Source organism: Pelodiscus sinensis, chromosome 13 (genome assembly GCF_052426305.1).
Source record: "Pelodiscus sinensis isolate ZL-2025 chromosome 13, ASM5242630v1, whole genome shotgun sequence".
In the NCBI taxonomy this organism is placed as follows: Eukaryota; Metazoa; Chordata; order Testudines; family Trionychidae; genus Pelodiscus; species Pelodiscus sinensis.
Window position 1 is genome coordinate 43,047,147 of NC_143064.1, and position 24,503 is coordinate 43,071,649.

The 24,503-nt window shown below is 37.2% G+C and overlaps 1 protein-coding gene across 3 annotated transcripts in view; it reads left to right on the plus strand.

Moving 5' to 3' along the window:
• The window catches only part of DIAPH2 (diaphanous related formin 2), a 778,453-nt gene that overhangs the window by 558,058 nt on the left and 195,892 nt on the right, over positions 1-24,503 (plus strand). For all 3 annotated transcript variants that reach the window (XM_089781656.1, XM_089781655.1, XM_089781657.1), the window contains exon 25: positions 5,890-6,055. In XM_089781656.1, the coding sequence (XP_089637782.1) occupies positions 5,890-6,055 (166 nt within the window). The remainder of the gene's footprint in view (positions 1-5,889; positions 6,056-24,503) is intronic.

Genomic DNA, 24,503 nt, shown 5'->3' on the forward strand with positions numbered 1-24,503 from the left:
TGAGCCGACAAACAGCTGATCAGCTGTTTGTCGGCTCAGCGCGATAGTCTAGACGCACGGGTGTCAACCACCCAGGTAAACCTCATCCCAGGAGGCTTACCTGGGTGGTCGACAAATACCTTTGATGTTGACACCCACGCGTCCAGACTGTCGCGCTGAGCCATGTAAATTTAAATGAAGTGGCGATTATTTAAATCGCCGCTTCATTTTACTATGTCTGGTAGCCTAATCTACATGCCTCTGGCGACAGAGGCATGTAGTCTAGACGTACCCATGAAGTGGCACTTCTGAAACTTTTGTAATGTTATCGCAAAAAAAGTAATTATCTTTTTGCTTGCCTTTTTGTTTCTGATTGTGATTTTTCAGAAGAGCCAAACATCCACAGCTCTTGTTGAAGTCAGTGAGAGAGATGGGTTGCAGAACTTCTGGAATCAGACCTTACACTGATGTAAATTACAAAAATTGCTCCCCAATAAACATTGTGTATTCCTAATTCAGCACAAAGCAGATTTCTACAATTGCATTGAAAAGCTTTGACTTTATTATGGAAGCTTTGATAGTCTGCTATAGTCAAACTTCATTATCTGAGATTTTGAATGTTCAACGGCAGTGTGCCATTTTTGGTACACTGAGAATACCCCCCCCCCCAAAGTAGTAGAGGTGATTTTTCCATCTGAGACATATAGCAATTCAAAATGACACACTGTGGTCACTGGATAATAACTATTTTCTTACATTTGACAGTATGCAGTAATGACATGTATATCCATTGTTTGCTTAATTTAGTAAGTGTCTTCAGGCCTTTGGTACAATGCCGGTAAATTATAATTATTTTGTAGGTTTCTAAGTCTTGCGGTCATTAACGAATGGATGGAAAGTTTATTTTCTCCAAATGTGACTAGTTTTATAGAATGATAGTAGCATATTCTTAATACTTTGGATTCCCTACCACACTCTCCAACACATACTCTTAAATTTAAATTAGCTTCTCGCAATTATGTATTCATCTTTCTGTGTCTCAACACTTGTTTGCCTACCTGTTGGTCTACCATGTCAGAGTAACAAGAGAATCAGACAGCAGTTTTAATATGGCAACTCAACTGATTAAAAATGTGCAGTTTCTCCTGAGGGAAAACACTAATGTAGCTGACACATGACATTTTAAAGGGTAAGATCCTAGTCAGCTGAATAATTCTGTTAATGGAAGCTCCACTAGCCTGCATCTTAGTGCTTCGAGAGAGAACATTCTTCTTATCTGGCTTGTTTAACCAAATGTTTATATTTCAGGTTACTTCAGAGTTATTTGGGAAGAAGTCATGCAATGAGTGATACTATATTATCTAATAAAATTCTTTTTTTATTTCAATTACTGAACCTTTTATTTTATGTTCTGTCTGAAGGTTAAGTGAAGTTGAAAATTAGAAAGAAACAGATGGCTTTTTAAATCATCTCTTTTATTGTTGTTGTTATTATTCTAAACTAAAATAATGCCACTTCATACATTCTAATTTGGTACTCCAAAATTCTCAAACTGATTTAAAAGCAGTTGCCATCTGCAGTAAGATTAAAATTAAAATGAGAGAAGGAAGTACACTGAAAAGCATATAAAATGCATACACTAACCTCTTAATCTGAGAACCAATAAAATACAAATTTCAAAGCTTTGCTGTGGATAATGTATGGAATGTTACATAGATGATTATTAGATACAGTTGTTTTATTAACTTGGTGGAGTATTTTCTAGCCGAAAGAATAAAACAGCAAGTGAAACAAATCCCTTCATTTCCAAACATGCCCCCAAATAGAAATCATAATCCTAATTTTATATCAAATTTGTCTTGAAACCTAATAAAATCAAGGCTAATAGCCACAAAGCAGCAAAGATGGCAAAACATTCACAGTATGTAGAGTATGTAGCAGTCAGAATTAGTTATTTTACAGTTTTCTTAGGGCTGTAAAATTCTTTGGCCCAGATGTTTACAGGTAGCTAGGTATGTCAGTTTCTGACATACTAAACATAGCATTGCAGTTGCAGGTAGGTGTGTTTAACATCCTTACTGGAACCAGACAAAATAGTAAACTCATTGCCATTCTCATCTTCACGCTTAGGGAGACAGAAATATAAAACCTATAACAGTCCTCTACAACTGAGCAGTAACTCAAGTTTCCATCCCTGTCTTGCTATAGAAACGTTATGCTTAATACTCAGTCATACTCTCAGAAAGAAGGACCTCAGTCAGTGTTCTACTGTGGAAAGTGACATAGAGTGGATCAAGGCACCAGCCATAAGAATTTCTGGTACAGACAAGCAGATACACTAGCAAATAAAATTCCCGTCACTTATTGCTTGAGCACAATGGAACATATTGGGATAGAGAGTGCGCTTATTAAGTTTGCAGATGATACCAAACTGGGTGGGGTTGCAACTTCTTTGGAGGATAGGGACATAATTCAAAATGACCTTAGCAAGTTAGAGAAATGGTCAGAGGTAAACAGGATGAAGTTTAATAAAGAGAAATGCAAAGTGCTCCACTTAGGAAGGAACAATCAGTTCCATACATACAAGATGGGAAGCGACTGTCTAGGAAGGAGCATGGCGGAAAGGGATCTAGGGGTCATAGTGGACCACAAGTTGAATATGAGTCAACAGTGTGATGCTGTTGCAAAAAAAGCAAATATGATTCTAGGTTGTATCAATAGGTGTGTTGTAAGCAAAACTCGTGAAGTCATTCTGCCGCTCTACTCTGCACTAGTTAGGCCTCAGCTGGAGTACTGTGTCCCGTTCTGGGTGCCACATTTCAAGAAAGATGTGGAGAAATTGGAAAGGGTACAGAGAAGAGCAACAGGAATGATTAAAGGTCTAGAGAACATGACCTATGAAGCCAGGCTTCATGAAGTGGGCTTGTTTAGTTTGGAAAAAAGAAGATTAAGGGGGGACATGATAGCGGTTTTCAAATATCTAAAAGGGTGTCACAAGGAGGAAAGAGAAAAATTGTTCCTCTTGGTTTCTGAGGACAGGACAAGGAGTAATGGGCTTAAAGTGCAGCAGGGGAGGTTTAGATTGGACATCAGGAAAAAATTCCTAACTGTCAGGGTGGTCAAATATTGGAATAAATTGCCAAGGGAGGTGGTGGAATCTTCCTCTCTGGAGATATTTAAGAACAGGTTAGACAGACATCTGTCAGGAATGGTGTAGACGGAGCTTGGTCCTGCCTTGAGGGCGGGGGGCTGGACTCGATGACCTCTCAAGCTCCCTTCCAGTCCTATGATTCTATGATTCTATAAGCAAGAGAAGCAAACGACTCACCACATGTCCCATTTGCTTTTTCAGTGGAGTGTCTATACTGTGCAGGTTTCTGTTGTGAACAGACTTTGTGGTTATATCTCATCCATCTTGTAATCTAACCAATTTCCCTTTTCTTTTTTGCTTTGTTTTGATTTGCAGATAATTGTGATTTTGTTTTGATAAGGAAATGTGTAGTCGAGCATTTAGGCATACTGTACTTCTCTCTCTCTCTCTCTATGTGTGTGTGTGTGTGTGTGTGTGTGTGTGTTGTTCCTTCTGGATGATAGAATGTTCCTTCCAGGAGACAGAATGATGTCATCAGCATCATCAATGCCAACAGGCTCTCTCAGTGAAGCAAAGTGTCCAGACAGAGGGGGGCAGGCAAGCACTGAAGCACCACGAGCTGAGGGTGCAGCTCCCTACTATTCCTAAAGAATCTTGTCAGTGATGGAGAAAAAGAGGTTATGTTTCTCTTTGTACATCCATGGAATTCGTTTCTTCAGTAATAATTTACATACTGCATAGCACGCAGGATTTTGAAATTTTAAAATGTAAGGAATTGCAGGATTAAATAAAGAAGTGGAGGTGCTGCAAGTTGGGGACACAGTTTAGGAGTAAGTACAGTTCTTATTTCAAATCTGAGAGTAACTCATTAAGTTGTAACAATAACATACATAGGGCAATACAACATATCTTCAAGGTTTGTATGAAATAAACCAAATTTGGTCATTTCCCATTACTTCAAAAATATGTGCATATAAATTACAGTAAAATTTGTCTTAAAAGCTACTGAAAGTCTTCTAAAAATGATTAAACAGAATTGATACATTTGAAATTATTTGGAATGACAGATTACCTAGAAAGAAGTAGACTCCTTTGCACAAACTTCTCCATGTTCTCCATTGTATTTCAGAGAGAGATTTGACACCATCACTTAGACCCAAACAAGGAAAATTCAAGCAAAATATTAGATCTATTTTTATAGAACTTTTTTTTCACTTTGGTATTGCATTGCATTTAGCTTCTAATATTCCATAATCTTTTGAGGCATGACCAATACCTAAGCATAATGGAAATGTTAAGAATAGAGTTTCAACCTAGATTCATGGGTGTCACAACTTGATTACTTCTCTGTTGGATTGTTTTGTTTCTCAGTTGGATATTATCATTTTATGTACAGCAGAGCAATTTCATCAACTGCAGTTCTGGGTCAGAAGAACTTGTTTAACGAAAGGCTACCAGTTTTAAAGATAACGTGTGCTTGATCTTAAACAGCGAAAGAGAACAGTGTATTGAAGCTGTTCTTAACCTTTAAGGGAAATAATGAGAAACTCTTTTTTAGTTCTTCTTTCAATAATGCATGTTAACTGTTAAATATTCTCCAATGTGCTGTTTTGAAAATAGGATAAATGTTGTTTTTACATAAAATGGCTTCCTTTCATTTGACATGATAATTATACCCAATTTCTAATGAAAGCTATTGTGAAGGTCAAGTGAATCTCTACTTGATTTCTAGTTCCTCTTCAGTTACTAATATAAATGTGCCATATACTTCAGCATACAACAGACTTGTGACATTTTAAACAATGTTTTTTCCCTCATTAAATTGAGGGCATTATAAGTACTTGTTTCAGACAGTAACAGTATGGATAGACACTGTGCATACTTGAGTCCTATAAACATCCCTACCATTTCATTCCCAATCTGTTGTTGAAGATTGACAATTTACTATTGATGTTCAATTTTTAATGTTCATATCACTCATGTTTCCAGTCACATCCAGATACAGGAGACAGGGAAGCACCTCTGTCTTGAAATTGATGAGGCTGCCTTATTGACATCTTAAGGGTTAAAGTATCTATTTGCACTTGCTATTTTTATGTTCATTGTGTTAAATGTTACACATTTAAAGTATTGATTCTCAAATATAGTCCAGCAAACCACTTTAGTCACAGTTGTGAAGTATCTAGACTTCCTTCGCCAAGTAGCACTTGCCTTGATGCTTTCTGCTAGTCCAGAAGTCTTAGAATTTTTTTTCAGATCAACTAATCTTTAAAAGAAAAATAATTTTAAAATCCCCACCTCTCAGCACCCTAAATTGCTACTTTGGTATTTGGTTTAAGTTCAGTAGTGTTCAAAATTGTAGCTACAAGATGCACACAAAAGCACATAACCAAGCTGCAAAGTGAGAGATCTATTCAGTAGGTGGCTATGGGAAAATGAAAAGCAATACAGTAGAAATAGACATAAAATCCTTCACTGATGGAGAGCACATAGATGTTATAGAGGCAAAATGGAGCTCAGCGGTTATTGCATTATGGCAGAATTGTTTAATTTTGTCTCTAATACTGTTGAGTATTTTTTTTCAGGTAACTAAGCAGAAGGATCTTCACCATTAATGTGGGACCAGAACAAGGAGAAGTTTGCAAACCAGTGATGGAATATTCCTGAGTATTAGTAATTCCCTTCCCCTGGAAAAATCAGTAACAATTAGGTTAAATTATGGAGTAATATCCACTAAATTAGCATTTTAATTTTTGTGTTATTGTTTGTTTTAACACTGACATGGTTATATTTCCATGATATTCCTTAACACAAGCTTACAGCTTTGCTCAGAGTGCCCGAGACCAGTATGAAAAGTTGTCCAACATGCACAATAACATGACCAAGTTATATGAGAATTTGGGAGAGTACTTTACCTTTGATCCCAAAGCAATATCTATAGAAGAATTTTTTGGTGATCTAAGCAACTTCCGAAATATGTTCTTGGTAAGTAAACACTGATAAAACAATGATTCAACATTATCAGGTTTTGCATGGAACTTTCTCAGTGATGTTTTTCTTTTCCCTGAGTGTTCATTGATCTAATAGACTGTCTGTTTTGATCCTATAACAGAAAATGGCAGGTAAGTTTACAGTTTAGAAACAGATTAAATTTTCTCATCCTAGAGCTATTGATTTGCAGTCCCCTGAGCCAATCTTTTAGTTCATAATTCTTACAGAAGCATATTTGGATTTGATTGTTGTTTAGGTATGCATATTAAATGTTGTGTCTCTCTCACACACACGTGCTCTACATGGAAAGTCAGATCCATCTTTGAAAAATGATAAAATAAAAACCTGCATGGATGTCATTTTGACTCCAATATTTGCATTGTTCTGAAATTGAGGGACAAGACTTTTTGGAAGAACATTGCAGTTTAGCATGCAAGAACCTAGAAAGTCTGAAAATAAGCTTTGTATCTCTGATTAGCATTTGGGTCCTAAATGCTATTATTCCTAGCCAGTCCGTGTGTCTGGCTTGTTTTTGTTTTTTTTAAGAATAATTTTTTTTTTCCTAAAGAGGGTGTAGGTAGGGAAGTAGGTAGGGAAAAGAGGGGTAAATATCACACTGTGCCTCCAGGGAATAATCAAATTAACTTGATTTACCAATACTACTTAGCTTACAAGAAGTTTTTGTTTTACTTTTGACTACCTTAATGAAGACACATGCATATGAACAAAGGTGACAGGATTCACCTCCCTCTCATTCACATCTGCTTTCTCCAGATTGGCTAGACCTTCACTTGATGTATGTCAGCATAGCTTAACTGATTCACGTGGTTTATGCCAGCTTATATTAGCTGAGTATATAGCCCATAGATGTTTAATAAGTTATATGAAAAGTGCACATTTTAATTTAACATTTATAAATTCATCTCAGTTACTCACATCTTTATACTTACATATTAAATATGCTGTCTGAGTCTGAGATAATCATATCAGGTGAGGTATACATGTATGTGCTGTTAATGGAGGCACAGTAATTTTTATATATTTTGTACTAAGGATAAATGTATTTTTCAGTCTGAAGGTTACTCATACAGGTTTCTGTGGCAAGGCTCAATCTGCACTATTCCCACCATCACACAAAATATTTAAAGTTAGCACATTAACCTGTGTAGCTTCATTTTGAGACTCTAAAATAGGTAGCTCAGTCTGAATAAAGATGTTCAGTCTGTCTGTGCAAACTATTATCCATCTCTGTGGTGGATTTCTAGACATCCCAGCATTCAGTTGGGTTGCCTGTAAAGGGTTAAACCCAGCACAGGAAGCATTGGCAAGAAGCCTCAAGAGCCAATGGGAAAAGAATGAAAAAATTGAAATGAAACTGGTTTTGCCTCTTTCAGTCTCCTTTTTGTGTGAGTTCTGGGAGGGAGAGCTGAAGTAAGCCTTGGTAGCCAGACATGGAATTTTCAGCAATATCCATGTCTAGAAGGAGAACCTTGGAACAACAGATGTGAGTGGACAGGGAACATGTAGTTAGATCTGATCAGGTTATTTTCTTTATTACTTGGTTTGTGGGACTTCTCTGTGCTGATTTAATTTTCCCTCCCTCTGTATACAGTAACTGAAAGTGAATCCCAGGAAAACAATGCTCTGTGCTTTAAATAGTTTAGTAGCTATGTAACACCCAACAACCATGTATGCTTTACCAAGTATGTCGTCTTTGTTTTGTTAATAAAATTACCTTTTTAAGACTATGACCTGATTCCTGTGTCCTGAAAATCAGGAGGTTCCGTGTGCACATGCCTAAGCCTGAAGACCTATGCTTTCTAACCCACTTTCATTGTTGTTCTTGTTTTCCTCAGGATATTTTCTGCCAAACAGGTTATTTGTCTTTCTTAAAGTAAAGTGTCTGAAACTGAACACAGACTCTCATCTGAGCTCTCTCCACTATGAAGTTGAGAAAGTCTTGTCCCTTACATATGGCATGCCTGTTAATATATCCCACAATTACATTTATTCTTTTCTTGACAGAGCATCATGTTATTGACTTGTATTCAATTTGTGATCTACTCTAGTGTGTTGGTATTATTCTGCAGTAGTGCTGCCTACTCAGTTATTTCCCCAGTTTGTAGTTGTGCATTTGATTTTTCCTTCCTAAGTGCAGTTGTTTGTCAGAGGCCTTTATTGAATTTCATCATCTTGATTTCTGACCAGTTCTTTAAACATTTTGAATTGTAATCCAGTCCTCCAAAGTGCTTGTAACCTCTCCCAGCTTAGTGTCCTCTGCCAGTTTTGTGAAGTGTACTGTCCTCGCCTTTATTCAACTTGTTGTAAGAATAGTCAGGGTCAGAATTGTACAAAGTGCTCTCATGATATCATCAGTGTCAGACAACACTTGCTGAAATGGTATGCAGCAGTCTGATGTCGTCATCTTCAGTGTCAGACACCCCCTGCCTAAACTGCTTCTCCATCTGTACCTGCCAACTCAAATTTCTGGCTCACTCTTCTTTCCTCAAGACCATACATTGTAGGAGGAGGGAGAAGATAAGTTGCTGCATGAATATTTCAGAAAAGGGAGAAGTATTCTGCAAAGCAGTACAATTTGTAGACATATTGCATGACATGTCCCAGGGCCATAACAAGAGCGAGGCAAGTGAGGCACTTGCTACTACGTTGTCTTCTCTCATGCCTCACACCACGTCAGTGCCCCTGCCCATGCCAAGGATGGTCTTGCCTCAGGCACCAAATTAGATAGTCATGACTCTGACATGTCCCTCTACTGTTCTCTGTTGATTTAATACAGGGATATTGATATCTGTTCATAAGCACTCTATCGATGTAGATTTTGCTGCAATCCAGTGGGGGTGAGGAGGGTAGCAGTGAGTTGAGAATTTATTTTAAATCAAACTTTTCCCCAGACTTTTCCGCAATTTATAAACTTCAGACTGCAGCATTTTCTTTCACTGTAAAGTTAAGTAATTTGGCTAAAGGATAAGGCTATGGAAATACCTTGATGAGCTGGATTAGAAAAGAGGAATAAACCATTTCTTTATTACATGCCACTTTGCTCATTCTTCTTCCAACATCTCAATTAACTTGTTATGCAGCAAGTAAGTTCTCATGATCCCTAATACTGCCTATAGGCCCAGCTGGGTTATCACTCTCTCTCTCTCTCTCTCTCTAGCGCACATGTTCGCATGCACACACTAGTTGGGGTACAATTTCTTCTAAACATAAAGATCAATCTTGGGCCAAAGCTGGAGAAGAGAAATGGGTGCTCTGGAAATGGTGCCCCATGTCTATGCTCAGTGCTAAGGCATATTCCTTGTCATGTTCACATTGCTATATGCTCCCTCTGTGTATCAGTTTCAACCTTTTTTTTTATTAGCAGCCTCCTTATATTACTAAGTCAGTGAATGTTGTGATTAATTGCCACAGTTTCCCCCACCCCACCCCCTTCCCAACCATGACCACCTATAAGGAGGTCTGCAGAGATGTACAGAGGGAGGGGGAAATGCTGATTCCAGCTGTGTGAGTTCATGACAGGATGTAATATTTTTTCCACATCCCACCTATGATATGCACTGTTAGCTTGTATAAGACAGTGGAAAACTGAGCACGTTAAAGCTGAAGTTCTATAAAATGCTATGCAGCTGTTACCTAAAATAGTACCTGGGTAGAAATCAAAGTCAGACTGCAAACAGAGGAGAACAATGTCCTAAGAATTTCTCCTGTATTTTTGAAATATATAACTAATGAAATAGCATCATTACAGTCTCTAAAAATATTGGTGTAAACTATAGATTGGTCTAATAACAGATGTAAATAGTGTGTAAAATTCCATTACCCAATCTGAAGTCTTTACACTACTTAGTTTGTCTAGAGTTTCTTATCTTTTAATTCTGTTCTTTAAAATAACTGAAGTAGAAAATGAGTATGGTCCTTTCACAAGACATATGCTGAATTAAATATTAATTATTCTGTTACAAGGTAAACCTGTAATTTGTATAGTGCTGTGGTGTCCAACACACTAACTACATGTGTCTATTTGGCCCATTGAGCGTGGCTATTTGCTGATGAGTGTGGCTAGTTCAGAACTGGTTGGGCACCTCTTCGTTTTTTTGTTTGTTTTTTGTTTTTGTTTTTTTGCTTACTCTCTCAGCTCACCAGTTTAGGTACTTCACAGCACCAATAAATGTTCAGTCCACTTGAGAATTTCTTCACTAAAGTATCCATTGGAGCAGAGACAACTTTCTAATTCTCAACCCGTAGCTCTGTCTCAGACTATACCGCCACTCTCCCCATCCCTCAAGCCCCCCTCTCTGAGCACCTCTTCTTACTCCCACTTGCAAGAGGATATTTGGTAAAACAAAGGCAAATGTTTTTGAACTAATTAAAGCTGTGATGATGTATATTGTTTGGACCTCACTGCCACAAGACATACCTGAAGGCAAGAATTGAGTACAGTTCAAAACATAATTCTGTATTTATGTACATAATGAAACTATTCACAGATTTACTGGAATGAGTATAACCCCTCATGCTTTAGGGCATAAGCAAAACAACTGATAGGGTAGGAAATAAAATTCCCCATGTTCAAGTTTTTACATAATTGTTCACCTACTGTTTTTCCCCCCTCCCTTTCTGCTACATCTTTCTCTATCAGAGACAGGATACTAAAGTAAATAGACTTCTGATCTTTGGTACAGCCAGATGTATGTTACTGTATTTAGGTTCTTAAAGATAGATTGAAAAGAAAAGTGAAAAATAAATTAACTCAGAAATAAGCTGTGAATGCCTCCTCTGAAACTTCTGGGAGAGATTTCAATTTACACAAGACTAAAGCCACTGAGGTCAAGTCACGTTAATGTTACTAAGATATTTAATCTTATCGGTAAACTCACGTTGTTGTTTTTTCAGAGATGTGCAGAGTGAATGATTTCAATGAGTATTTAAAACAGAATCATTAGATTGCTCATTTTTGAGTGAAAAATAGTCATCAATCCTTGTTTGCTATTTGAAGCAGATTATGGCTACTTTGGATCAGAAGCAGATCTGTGTTTTTCTTCTCTAATTGTTATGGTCATCAAAAGTTAAACATATTGCAGATAACAGAAAAATAATCTTTAATAAAATGAATTTAGAATAAAATTAGTTTTCAGACATATGTCTCAATTAATGTACAAAAGATATACATGCTTACACAGCAAATTTTAAAAGGGCCTAAATAGATAAATTGATCTTTTAACATCATTTTAGGGATCTTGCTTTTTTTGTCTAATGTAAAAATGAAATCTATTCTAGGTTTTCACACGTTATTATGATAAATGACAAGATATTAAAGTTTTTTTAAAGTCCAAAACAGTCAGTGTTAGGCCAAACGCTATCTCTCATTGGCCTGATCGAAGCATATCAGCGACTGGAAATCAGAGAAAATTCCCTTTGCAGTTTCTCTTCACATATGATTTTTCAGCAAAATGTTCCCTATTCATAAATAATTGTATTATCCCTTAGCATCTGGAAGAAAGGAAGTCATAATGGAAGCAATGTAGGATGCTGATCTTTCTCAGTTGTTTGTGAGCAGCTACAGATATAGATTACTATCAATATATTTTCTGTACTCTAAGGCAGAAATACTTGGTGCTCTGGATAAGGGCACTTAGCCAAACAACCCTGACTTTTTTGTTTTTGTCCAGATGTGTAACTTTTCTTGTATCACTTGTCCTCCTCCACATACTAAGCTGCCATTAAAATGTCTAATTGTTTCTCTTAAATCTTTTTTACTACCACATGATAAGCCTTGTGCAGGAAAAGTGGTGTTATTTTGGTATTGTCATGTCATGATTATAACAGTAAGAAAATACATTGTATAGCTAGTCGTCAGTCATCAAGGGATAGCTTTAAATCTGGAAGCCTGTCAACCATATGACTACAAATAGTCAAATACAATTGACAGTAATCCTGTCCAGTAATCTAGTCAAATGTTCCTCATAGGTCGTGATGGTACCATTGAGCTGTTATGGCTCCATTTAGAGATGCCAGAAATAGAGAACTGTCTATCATTTTGATTACAAAAGCCGTATCTGCACCTCCTTTCACCACACATTCAGCTTATGACTACCTCTGCTTCCTGCCACCTCCTCTCAATTCCTGAGAAAGGGAGAGGGCAGTTAAAACCACAGCCATTTTTCATTATTTCAGACAAAGTCACACCTCGGGTCACATAAATTGCATTCTAATTACCTACATTCTCTGTGTTTTAACTTTGTTTTGCTAACAGTTCCTTGAAGGATTCCAGTGCATTCGTTTAGCAAAACTCTTTTCTTATAAATTTAATGTCTGTTTTCAATCAAATTATACCCTTCAAGTATACCTTCAGACCCCACCACTACAAAACTGTATTATATCTCAGTTACCTAGGCATTTAGAGAATGACTCCCAAAATAAGAAGGGTGGCTCATAACTTTTTGAAGATACATTTATAAGCACATATTGATAGGGTTGCCAGATGGCTTAACCAAAAATACCGAACACCTCTTCCTCACCCCCAAAAAATACCCTATACTGTTGAGGGGAAAAAAGGGGGGGAGACCAAAGTTGTTGAGTTCTTTCCCCCCCTAAAAAAAAGACCCCAACAGATATTAAGCAAAAATAAAAAACAACCCAGCATCGCTCCTTTAAGGCCTTTGGGTTTGTTTGTTTCTTTGTTTTGTTTTCCTGGTGGCCCTCGTGTTTTCTTACTCTGTGCGGGAAGAGAGTTCCCCTGCAAAACTGGTAAGAGGGAGAGCTCGGAGGGAGAAGGGGGGCTGAGGAGGGAGGGGCTGGTAGGGGAGGGCAGGGGCTGGGCCCGGTTGCTGAGTGTGGTCGGGTTGCCAATAGGGTTGCCAGGTGTGTGATATTTTCGGATCCTGTCTGGTAAAAAATTCAGAGAATACTGGACACCTAAAATCTCTGGTATTTTTGAATTTTTCCCCAGCCAGGAGGCGAAGATGCCGGGCACCTAGCAACCCCTACAAACACTCAGCACCTGGGCTCCTTGCCCCCCCCCGACCCCCTACCTGGCTCCCAACGCCCCAGCCCCCATGCTTACCTGGTTCCCCAAGGCTGCCGGCACAAAACGGCTGCCTGCCAAAAGACCTAGGGGAAGTAATGCTTTCCCCTGGGTCTTAGTGCTCAACCGCTCCCCTGTTCCTATCCCTATGCACTAACTCTTAAAGGGGACATGCTGTTTTAATGATGTTTTATTTTAATTTTTTTTGGCTTAATTGGAGTCCTTTTTTTTTTTTTGCTCAGCAACTTTGGTCTCCCCCCCCCCTTTTTTTTCCCCTTCAACAGAATTTTTTCCCAGTTTTTTCTGGGGGGGGAAGGGTGTTCCGTATTTTTGTTTCAACCATCTGGAAACCCTAGTTTGTAGTCCAAAATGAGTAAACATTTCAACAGATATAGGCAGTTTATCAACTGGCATTGTAGACAGATGGGTACCTGTAAAAGAGCGAAACTAAACTCAGCTGTAGTTTTGTATCAACAATGTCAGTCAGTCAGTCAGCATCTAAGGAGAATGCACTTTAAGGTTACTCAGTGGTAAAAAAGTTGTTCTTTGTGCCCAAGAACAATGTAAAGCATGACTTACTGTTAATGAATTGACAGCCAGCATTAGTTCATAAGTATTCCAAGTGTTCGCACATTTCATAGAGCTAAGTTGTCTCTTCTCACTTGAAAATGGAGGGAAATGAACATTTGTTAAAATTCTATCAAAAATTCTATCTTTGGAAAGAGAGTGTCTACACAGCAAAAGCGCATCGAAGAAGCAATCTGCTTTTTCGAAAGATAGCATCCACTCTGAATGGATGCTCTCTTGCATGTAAGCTGTGATTGCTATGGACAGAGTGGCCACCAAGGCACTTGTACTTTTACCTCTTTACTCTTCTTTCAAAAGAACTCCCTCTCTCCCGTCCACACACGTCTTTTTCTAAAAGAGCTCTTTCGGAAAAAGGCTTCTTCCTCTTAGAAATAGGTTTCCCAATATTGGAAAAAACCCTCTGTTCTTTCAATTTTTTTTTCAAAACAATGCAATTGCAGTGTAGATGTAAATGAAGGTTTGTTTGTTTTTTCCCCCAGAAAAACAGCCATTTACACACACACACACACACACCCTCTGTAGTGTAGACATAGCCTTAGTCAGGAGTTATTATGCCTAATGACATCCTTCAGAAGTTCCATGTCAGGCATGATGCCTTTGATGCATAAATCTAAGGTTGAATCACATTTGTGCGAGCATGATTTTTACCCTTCTTATTGTTTGATATTCATCTCCTGGGAAACACATGGTTTGCCTACTACATCTAATACAACAGTAAAAGTTTTGTTATCCAGCATCTTGGGAAATATGGTAACTGAAAAGTTCAAGTTAAGTGAAAGTTATACTCACCTATGAAATACCTATTTTCAGATCATTAGAATACAGTAAATAGAATGAAGTATAAAATGGTATACAGGTACACAGCAATCCAGTAGTACTGTCCTGCAGAATGGTTGGTTTCTTGAAGCACTTAGAAAATGTTACCTGTCTACACTTATACAATAGGTTATCTTATGACATTGCATATCACTGTGCGCAGTGCAGGGCATGCAACCACATCACTAAAAATACACTTAACCCTAAAACTGTACTGAACATAATTTAATCTTTCTTTGATGAGTCAGAAGGTACTTCAGGATCTTGCAGTGTTTCAGGGTTATCATTATTAACATCAGTTGTCATTGTGAATGGGATAGGAGATTGGGCTGAATATGTAATGACCATACCCTGGCAGCTGCATTTTTTTTCTTTTTTTTGCTTATTTTGTTTATTTTGTTTTTAATACATCCCTGATATTAGCTTGCTCAGTCTAAAATAAGAGTGCAGAATATGCAGTTTTATAACTTTGGTCTCCCCCCCCCCTTTTTTTTCCCCTTCAACAGAATTTTTTCCCAGTTTTTTCTGGGGGGGGAAGGGTGTTCCGTATTTTTGTTTCAACCATCTGGAAACCCTAGTTTGTAGTCCAAAATGAGTAAACATTTCAACAGATATAGGCAGTTTATCAACTGGCATTGTAGACAGATGGGTACCTGTAAAAGAGCGAAACTAAACTCAGCTGTAGTTTTGTATCAACAATGTCAGTCAGTCAGTCAGCATCTAAGGAGAATGCACTTTAAGGTTACTCAGTGGTAAAAAAGTTGTTCTTTGTGCCCAAGAACAATGTAAAGCATGACTTACTGTTAATGAATTGACAGCCAGCATTAGTTCATAAGTATTCCAAGTGTTCGCACATTTCATAGAGCTAAGTTGTCTCTTCTCACTTGAAAATGGAGGGAAATGAACATTTGTTAAAATTCTATCAAAAGAAAAAAATGTTTTTCACTGTTAGTTTTCAGTGTGTGTTAGCACAAATGCCATTTCAGTTAACCTTGTCATTCCTTCCTTCCAGTTGTTTGTTTGCTTTCTATTCATTGCTTAAAATGAAAGTGCTCAGCCCAGAGACCATTATTCATAGAATGGTGGATTCTTAATAACAATAATAAACAATGGTTTATGTTTGTACAGTGGCAAGCACAATGAAATCCTGATGCAGGACCGGGGATCCTAGGTGCCATGGTTATATGACCACTGCTAATAGATTCAAAGATCGTAAAGAATGAAAGGATCACATGATCATCTTGTGTGACTTCCTGCACAATACAGACCACAGAACTTCCATGAAATTATTCTGGCTTAAACGGCGCATTGCTGGGTTTTGTTAATTTGTTTGTTTGTCTTTAATAAAAACATCCAATCTAAATCTCAAATTGTCAGTGATGGAAAGGCTACCACCACCTTTGGTAAATTGTTCCAGTGATTAATTCACCTCATTAATTAACGTTATTTCCAGTCAGATTTATTGAGTTTCAGAACCCAGCGACCACATTTCGTCATACCTGTGCTTGCTAGATTGAAGAGTCTATCTTGATTCTGCATGTAGGTACTTACAAAATGTTCTCAAGTCACTTGTCAGCCCTAATAAACAAACGTGACCAAGTTGAAGAGTTACTACATGTCTTGAGAGTCTGGCAAATTGAATAAATAAACGGAGACGTAGCTATCTCACCAGCTTACAATGTTATGGTTAAATATCCATATTCAGGATAGTTAGTAGCAGGTCCATGGAGATACTACCAGTGTAAGGATAGCAGCTATGGAAAAATAAATGGCAGATGAATCAGGAACATGAAAAAGTTTTTCACCAACATTTTCCAGTGCAAAAAATTAAATCAGAAACATTACTCTGATTATTGGAAAATAGTGTGCAGCAAAAACTCAAGTGTTTGGTAAGTGCCTTAAATCCCCTTGCTGTCTTGTCTAACTTGTCAAAATGAAAATTAAAATCTCCCAATGACCATCTTAAATTGAGGAATTAGAAGGAAGCCAGACAACTTCTTTGTAAGTAAAGAAATAATACTTGAGGGAAGGGAAGTTCAGGGACAGTAAACTATTAATAGAGTTGGGGAGGTGGGGACCAAAACTGGGTCATCTTCAGGATAAAATCACAAGGTAGATGGCTTTTCTCCAAAGGAGAGACCTTAATGATGTGGTGATTCCTTCCCTGAGGCCAGGACTGCTGAAAGGAGGTGGAAATAGGGCAGCTGCTCCAGTGCCTGCAGATTTTAAAAAGGCCTGGAGATTTCAGCCAATATGGTCACTATCTTGGCAGTGTCAGTAGCTAGAATTGCAGGCCCTTTAAATCGCTGCCAGAAGTCTGTCCTCATCCCCACCACAAGCCACATATGCAGTGTATTGTTAAGGCAGGAGCCATATGTTTATGATTTAGGCTAAGAAGGATTGAAGCTTCATGTTCATATTTGAAGTGCTGAGTACATAGATCCTTTTTAAACTCAAGTATAAGAAGTACTAAAAGAACATGGAGATAAAAACTGATAAAAGATTTTAAAACCACTGATCAAAACTGAGATACAATGAAAAATTAATCTGAACAATGTTCATTTAAAAATCCTAATGAAATGATAAACAGAAACATTGCACAGTGGTCTCCACACCAATTCCTTCAGATTTCCCATCCATTGCCTTATGAATGAAGCTGCTGTAGCCGCCTTTCCCTTTTACTCTCTACAGCTTTATACAGGCATTAATTAACTTACATGACGCCTGTTCTCAGGTTCTGTGCCACTCTTAGCAGTCCTCACTTTCTCCATTAACTCTCCTGAAGGTTTTTCAACAGATAACTTTCCTCCTGAGAATTATTTTTAATTTCCAATATCAAGGTGAGAATGTGGCATCGTTTCTGAGGCCTTACACTCGAGCTGTGCTCTAGACAGCGATCTTACAGTATTATTTCACCTTGATTTTAAAGGAATACAGTGCTGGCAAACTGAGTCCTCTCTGAGCACACAGATCAGACATGAAACAATGATTTACCAATGAGCCTCCACCCTGACCCAGAAGGACCACTTTTGGAGAATAGTTCAGTTGCATAGTTCATTTGGTCTGTGCTGATATTGACAAGATCAATGACTGTTATGCTACCGTGCTCTATTCAGTAGACACTGGACTAAGACCACCTAGTCATTTCATTAACAACAGCTACTTGTGGCCACTGAATTCATAAGCCAGATTTAAATGGCTTTGTATTCCTTTATTTTTCTCCCTTTTTTATTTTATTTTATTCACCTGACTTGATCATTGTGGCTGTGTTCTATTGTGACAGTTACCTAATTGAACTTATAACAACTAGTGGCTAATTTAAAAATTGCATGAAGATTTCATTTCTTTAACTTCAAGTGAAAAAGAACTAAAAATCTCTGTGAAGCAAGTTTGCTGTCATTTTGTTTTTAATGAGAAAGGTATATTTATTGAAGTGTAAGTTCTCATTTCAAATCTTCTGTTAATTATCTTAATTAGGGTTTTTATGTCATTTATGATCTCAAGATTTTAATTTAAAATATTTAGATGGAAGTAGCCTTTAAGGCTGTCATCCAAAATCTGTTCTCCTAAACTCTATTTTAATAAAGGTAGTTTTCCTTTAAATGTACAGCACATAAATGTATTATGCAGAGTTAAAGGACATATAGCATGTACTTGATCTTTATTCACTCTGATCTCATTGCAGACCACTGTTGCATTACTCTCCTAAATTGTCATCTTCAGTACTTCTGGGATGTTGTTAATAAGCTGTTTAGCAAAGCTCATCTTCCTACTGAAAACACCACAGTAGCTGTGTTAGGCTACGTCTAGACTGCCAGCTTCTTATGTAAGAAGCTTTTCCGGAAGAGATCTTCCAAAAAATTTCTTTGGAAAGAGAGTGTCTACACAGCAAAAGCGCATCGAAGAAGCAATCTGCTTTTTCGAAAGATAGCATCCACTCTGAATGGATGCTCTCTTGCATGTAAGCTGTGATTGCTATGGACAGAGTGGCCACCAAGGCACTTGTACTTTTACCTCTTTACTCTTCTTTCAAAAGAACTCCCTCTCTCCCGTCCACACACGTCTTTTTCTAAAAGAGCTCTTTCGGAAAAAGGCTTCTTCCTCTTAGAAATAGGTTTCCCAATATTGGAAAAAACCCTCTGTTCTTTCAATTTTTTTTTCAAAACAATGCAATTGCAGTGTAGATGTAAATGAAGGTTTGTTTGTTTTTTCCCCCAGAAAAACAGCCATTTACACACACACACACACACACCCTCTGTAGTGTAGACATAGCCTTAGTCAGGAGTTATTATGCCTAATGACATCCTTCAGAAGTTCCATGTCAGGCATGATGCCTTTGATGCATAAATCTAAGGTTGAATCACATTTGTGCGAGCATGATTTTTACCCTTCTTATTGTTTGATATTCATCTCCTGGGAAACACATGGTTTGCCTACTACATCTAATACAACAGTAAAAGTTTTGTTATCCAGCATCTTGGGAAATATGGTAACTGAAAAGTTCAAGTTAAGTGAAAGTTATACTCACCTATGAAATACCTATTTTCAGATCATTAGAATACAGTAAATAGAATGAAGTATAAAATGGTATACAGGTACACAGCAATCCAGTAGTACTGTCCTGCAGAATGGTTGGTTTCTTGAAGCACTTAGAAAATGTTACCTGTCTACACTTATACAATAGGTTATCTTATGACATTGCATATCACTGTGCGCAGTGCAGGGCATGCAACCACATCACTAAAAATACACTTAACCCTAAAACTGTACTGAACATAATTTAATCTTTCTTTGATGAGTCAGAAGGTACTTCAGGATCTTGCAGTGTTTCAGGGTTATCATTATTAACATCAGTTGTCATTGTGAATGGGATAGGAGATTGGGCTGAATATGTAATGACCATACCCTGGCAGCTGCATTTTTTTTCTTTTTTTTGCTTATTTTGTTTATTTTGTTTTTAATACATCCCTGATATTAGCTTGCTCAGTCTAAAATAAGAGTGCAGAATATGCAGTTTTATAACTTGTCCTGGGCAATATAGTAATCTTTACTAGATTGAAGATTTGTACAGGGAGATATCAGAAATGTTGGTTACTAGAGCTTTCTAGTTGGTAAAGTGCTGGATAACACAATTTTTACTGTACTGTGTTTCATTGTATTTCTGGGTTCCTTTCTTTTCTTTATCACTCAGCTAACATTTTATTTGAATTTGTCATTCATACCAAAGAGGTAATGAAATACTCAGATACAAAACATGTTCGTTGTCTTATTTTATATGGCAGCATTTAAATGGACAACCTGCGGGGCTTAAAAAAAAATCTTTCCTATAGTTTATAGATTAACTTCCAGTTAATCAGAGTTCATAATTCTAATGAGCTGTGACGAGAGAGGCAGTTTTTCCTTACAACTTCGGATTGTGTTTTTTGTGGTTGTAAGGCAAATCTAAAGGAAGGCCTTAGGGATCATAGCCAGCTTTCATTATCAGTGCATGACTGCTTTGTAACTAACTGCATTCTTAATATCCAAAGAGATTTGCACACTACCGTCTGTTTCTTTCTTTCTTGTTTTAATAATTTACCTTTGAGATTCTAGTCACAACTGTGTTAGTGTGCAAAGATCTGTTTGTCCATCAAACTTCAAAATATGTACAGCATGTAAGAGATGCATTAATTTTTTATTTGCTTCTTAAGGAAGCTAAGCAGTAAACTGGCTGTGCCGAAAACAAGAGGCTTACTTCAGTGAATTCTAATAAACACAAGGGGGAACATGTACTCATGTTTTGCTTCAGCTAGCTCCCTAAACAACAGATAATTTTCCTCAATGAATCTATTTCTGTGTCAGGAGAGGGAGTCATTTGTACAAATAAGCTCAAATGAACTTTTCATTTGATCGTAATGTGATGATGAGGAAAAAAAATATTATCCTGAAAGCTGTCTGGTGCCCTATACCAACAAATATACTTAAGATTATGTTTGTGTGTTCTATTTAGACCCCAAAGTAGTTCATAATTAACAAAATAATTGTTCCAACCTGGACTCTTCCTTCCTCAAATATTTTACCAGATTATAGAGAATTAAATTTACTTACAGAATTACATATGTCTTCCATATTTTAATGTCATATTAATCCTAATCATTAACTAGACAGTTTCATAGTGTCTGATCTAACGAAGACACAGAATTAATATGCCTGAGGAAATAAGTACTGCATTCTTTTTGAGCACTTTACATAAGAAAGCAACATGATTTGTCCTCTGATTTTGTTTCTTTTTTTTTAAGCCTTTATTCCCTGCTATGGTAGAATCTTATTGTTTTCTAAGGGTGTGTCTCCACAGCAAAGTTATTTCGGAATAATGACTGTTCTTCCAAAATAACAATGTGAGCGTCTACACAACAATAGCATTATTTTGAAATAATTTCGAAAGAACAGGAGGCTTATTCTGACTTCTGTAAACCTCATTTTTCGAAGAATAATGCCTGTTTCGAAGTAGGGGCTGTGTAGATGCTCTACTTCTGCTATTTCGAAATAGCCCCTTAGCAGGGCCATTCTAATTTATTCCTCCCCAGTGCCTCCTGGGGCTCTAAATTGAAATAGCATGTCTACATTAGGGAAGCCTGCCTCTGACTAATTTTGAGGCTTCCCTGCAGTTTAGACTTGCTATTTTGAAATAAGCTATTTCAGAATAACTATTCCGGAATAGCTTTTTCCGAAATAAATGTGCAGTGTAGACGTAGCCTAAATGTGTAGTGTAGATGTAGCCTAAATGGTAGCCAAATATTTTAGCCCAAACAACATTGCATAGTAAACCACTGAATGAATTTGATTCTTTCTACATGAAAAAGCATTTCCTAACATCTGCTAAAAAGTTTTTTTTTCCTTTGATTTTCTCTTATACCCCTTTGTCTTAGCATCCTGGGTAAAAAGTGGAAACTTCATTTGAAGATTTTCATACACTTTAATCAAATCCACTTTTAACATAATCCCTAAGACGACAACTGCCACATCAAACGTGATCGCTCAGCCTCTTTCTTATACCTACCACTTTCCTCTTTAAAATGTAATCCTTATCTTTCTTTGTATTACAGTGATCATTTTTACAAAGAAAAGTGGATGACAAAACCTCCTTGTAGAACAAATAATTCTGAACCTTTTCATTAAAGACCAAAATGTGTCTTTTTGAATAATTGTACAATTCATGTAGCATATTGCTGTGAGATTTTATATATACTTACTCATATTTTGAGATGGAATATATTCATATATTTACATGTGCTGCAATTGTCCACTGCACTGTTTTATTCTCTGGATTTGCTTTTGTTTTGCAACACTGAAATGACATGTAACTGTTAACTTAATATGTAGCGTTTTCAGAGCAATGCATAGTTTTGTAGTACATCTGCAATTGGTGATATATAATTTGAGTTATTGTTGAGCTACATTGTAGTCACACATACTTTTTAAAAAGCAATTTTTAAGTACAAAATATTACCGGTGTTGAACCAGCAAGATTGGTAACATAGATGTCTGTGTTATATCATTTGCATAAACTAGAAGAACTTATGGAAAAAGTAGAGAAAGTACTTACCAAATCACATAACATGTATTAGGTATAAGGGAATAATGTAGAAAACTAAAATGAAAAGGTTACTGAGGGAGGTTATTGTTCAGTGCAATAGTTTTGGTAGTAAGCTTTGACATCATAAAAAACATACTTTCTAATGACAAAAGTATGAAGTTAAGCAGTTAATGCCGCTTGTGTAGTACAGTAAGTTAGAGGATTACTGTAGTAAGTCCATTTTGTAAATAAAAAACAATGAACTCCTGCTATCTGGAAAGTTCCTGTGCAGGACAAATTGCAATAGGTAAGGCTGCGATTTAGTCATAGGTTACATAAGTCATGAAAGCCATGACTTCCAGTGACCTTTGTGCAGTTCTCAGCCACCATAGGCTCCTAGGATGTCCTATGACTCCCTCCAATACAGGGGATGTGGACCTCCAAAGCTGTAGGCAATAGGAAACTCAGCAGCTCATGGCTGCCACAAGAAATGGGGTACCCTTCCGCTCCCACCTGCTGCATATAGCAGGAGCATCCACAGTTCCCAGCTATGGGTAGCAGAAAGCCCTGGACCTCCTAGCTGTGATGCGGCTACCCTACTGCCAGTGGTGTGGGGACCTTCAGATCCCCATTTTGTTACATACCATTATAAAAGTACAAATGAGCACACCATCAAAAACTCAACCAACCTGTTGCTTTTACTCATTTATAACAAGCAAGTTTCACATGTGGAAGGAACTGAATACACTCCTACCAAAGTTTTTAAATCTAAGTCCTGGAGGAAGATACTTGCAATGAAATTTTGGCCCCATCAAAGTCTATGGGAGTTCTACCACTGATTTCAAGGAAGCAGGATTTCATTCCTAAACTGAATGTAGGTACCTAAATGCTCTGGTTGATTTTTCAGAAGTTCTGAACATGTGCAACTCTCACCAATTTTGGATGTTCAGATGTGAATTAGAGACCTAACTTTTGTCCCCTGAGGTGATGTCTACATTACGCAGCTTTTAGTAACAAGGCGATGGTGATAAAACTGTGTCACTAAAGTCTGTGTGTGTGAATGCTGTTTGTCCACACTTTTGCCAACCAAATACTTCTAGCTGCCCTGAGTGGCTTTTGCTTTATCAGCAGGAGAGCGCTCCTGCTGACAAAGCAACATTCATATGTGCGCTTGTCACTGCAAAACTTTTGTAATTCGGGGTGAGGGGAGGTGTCTTAAGCAACTGTGAATGATAAAAGTTTTGTCAATCAATTGCAAGTGTAGACAAAGCTTTTGAATATAGTGGCCTCGGTGCATATTCACAGACACATGCATAGTCAGTTTTGTGTTTATGGGAATATGCATCAGGAATACTAACGGAAAGAGGGGATGTTTCAAAATCTCAGATGAATATGCATGTGTGCAGTTGTTCACACTCAAAAGTGTCATGAAAATAATTATAAATATATTCTTATAAACATGCATGCCACAAGTGATCTGCTTCAGACTGCCTCATTCCCATAAAATTAGTTATCTAATGGAGACTGAGCATGTTATTAGATAGATATCATATAAACTTGTGAATCATATTTGGAGAGCATGTGATACATTTGCATAAAACACTGATTAAATAATCTCAAATATTAATTTAGTCAAAAAAATTAAACTTGATAAATAAATGTTGTATTTTAAATAGTTTAAATGCAGTTCTGCTTACAGTATTCACCTTAAAGACCTAATCAGGAAAAATAATCAATAATTCTAAAATTCTGAGGTAGATGTCACATAATTATCTGAGAGGATAACAAGAGGACAATGAGGCTAAGAGAAAATCAGGAACTTTAATGTTTCCAGGAGAAACTGCTTTATATAAAAGGTAATTTTGTAGACCAAGCTCTCAAGGGCACCAGTAACAAATGAACACATTCAAAAAAAGTGGAAGTATTGAAACAAAATAAAATATTGGAAACTTCAGATATTAGAAACTAGGTGGAGTCACTTTGATTATTGACATGTTCCATTTGATCATCCTTAGATATATATATTTGGGTTTGATATCAATTCTGTTAGAGGTGGTAGGGTTCCCTTTAAATACTCATGGTCTAGCATCAGTGACCCTCATCTTGTCCACTCAGTTTTCAACAAAGGCCGTTCTGAGTAGCCATAATTTTATCAGATAATGGGCCTGATCATGCAGAATTCTTTTTCACTTCAGTTACGATTTTTGTCTGAAGGCCAAATGTAAATTTTCAGATGCTTTTCCTGTTTTCAGATGCATTTTTTTCAAGTTGCTTTCCAGGTTATTCCTTTCTACTGTAAAACATTATGGAGTGTTCCTTAGTGTACCCACAGTATGTCAGTGGCTACTGAGCTACTCATTTGTTAATCTGTGACATTTCTTATTTGTTTTTATTTTCCTTACGGTTGTGGGGATTTGCTTTCATTGCAGTTTGTGAAG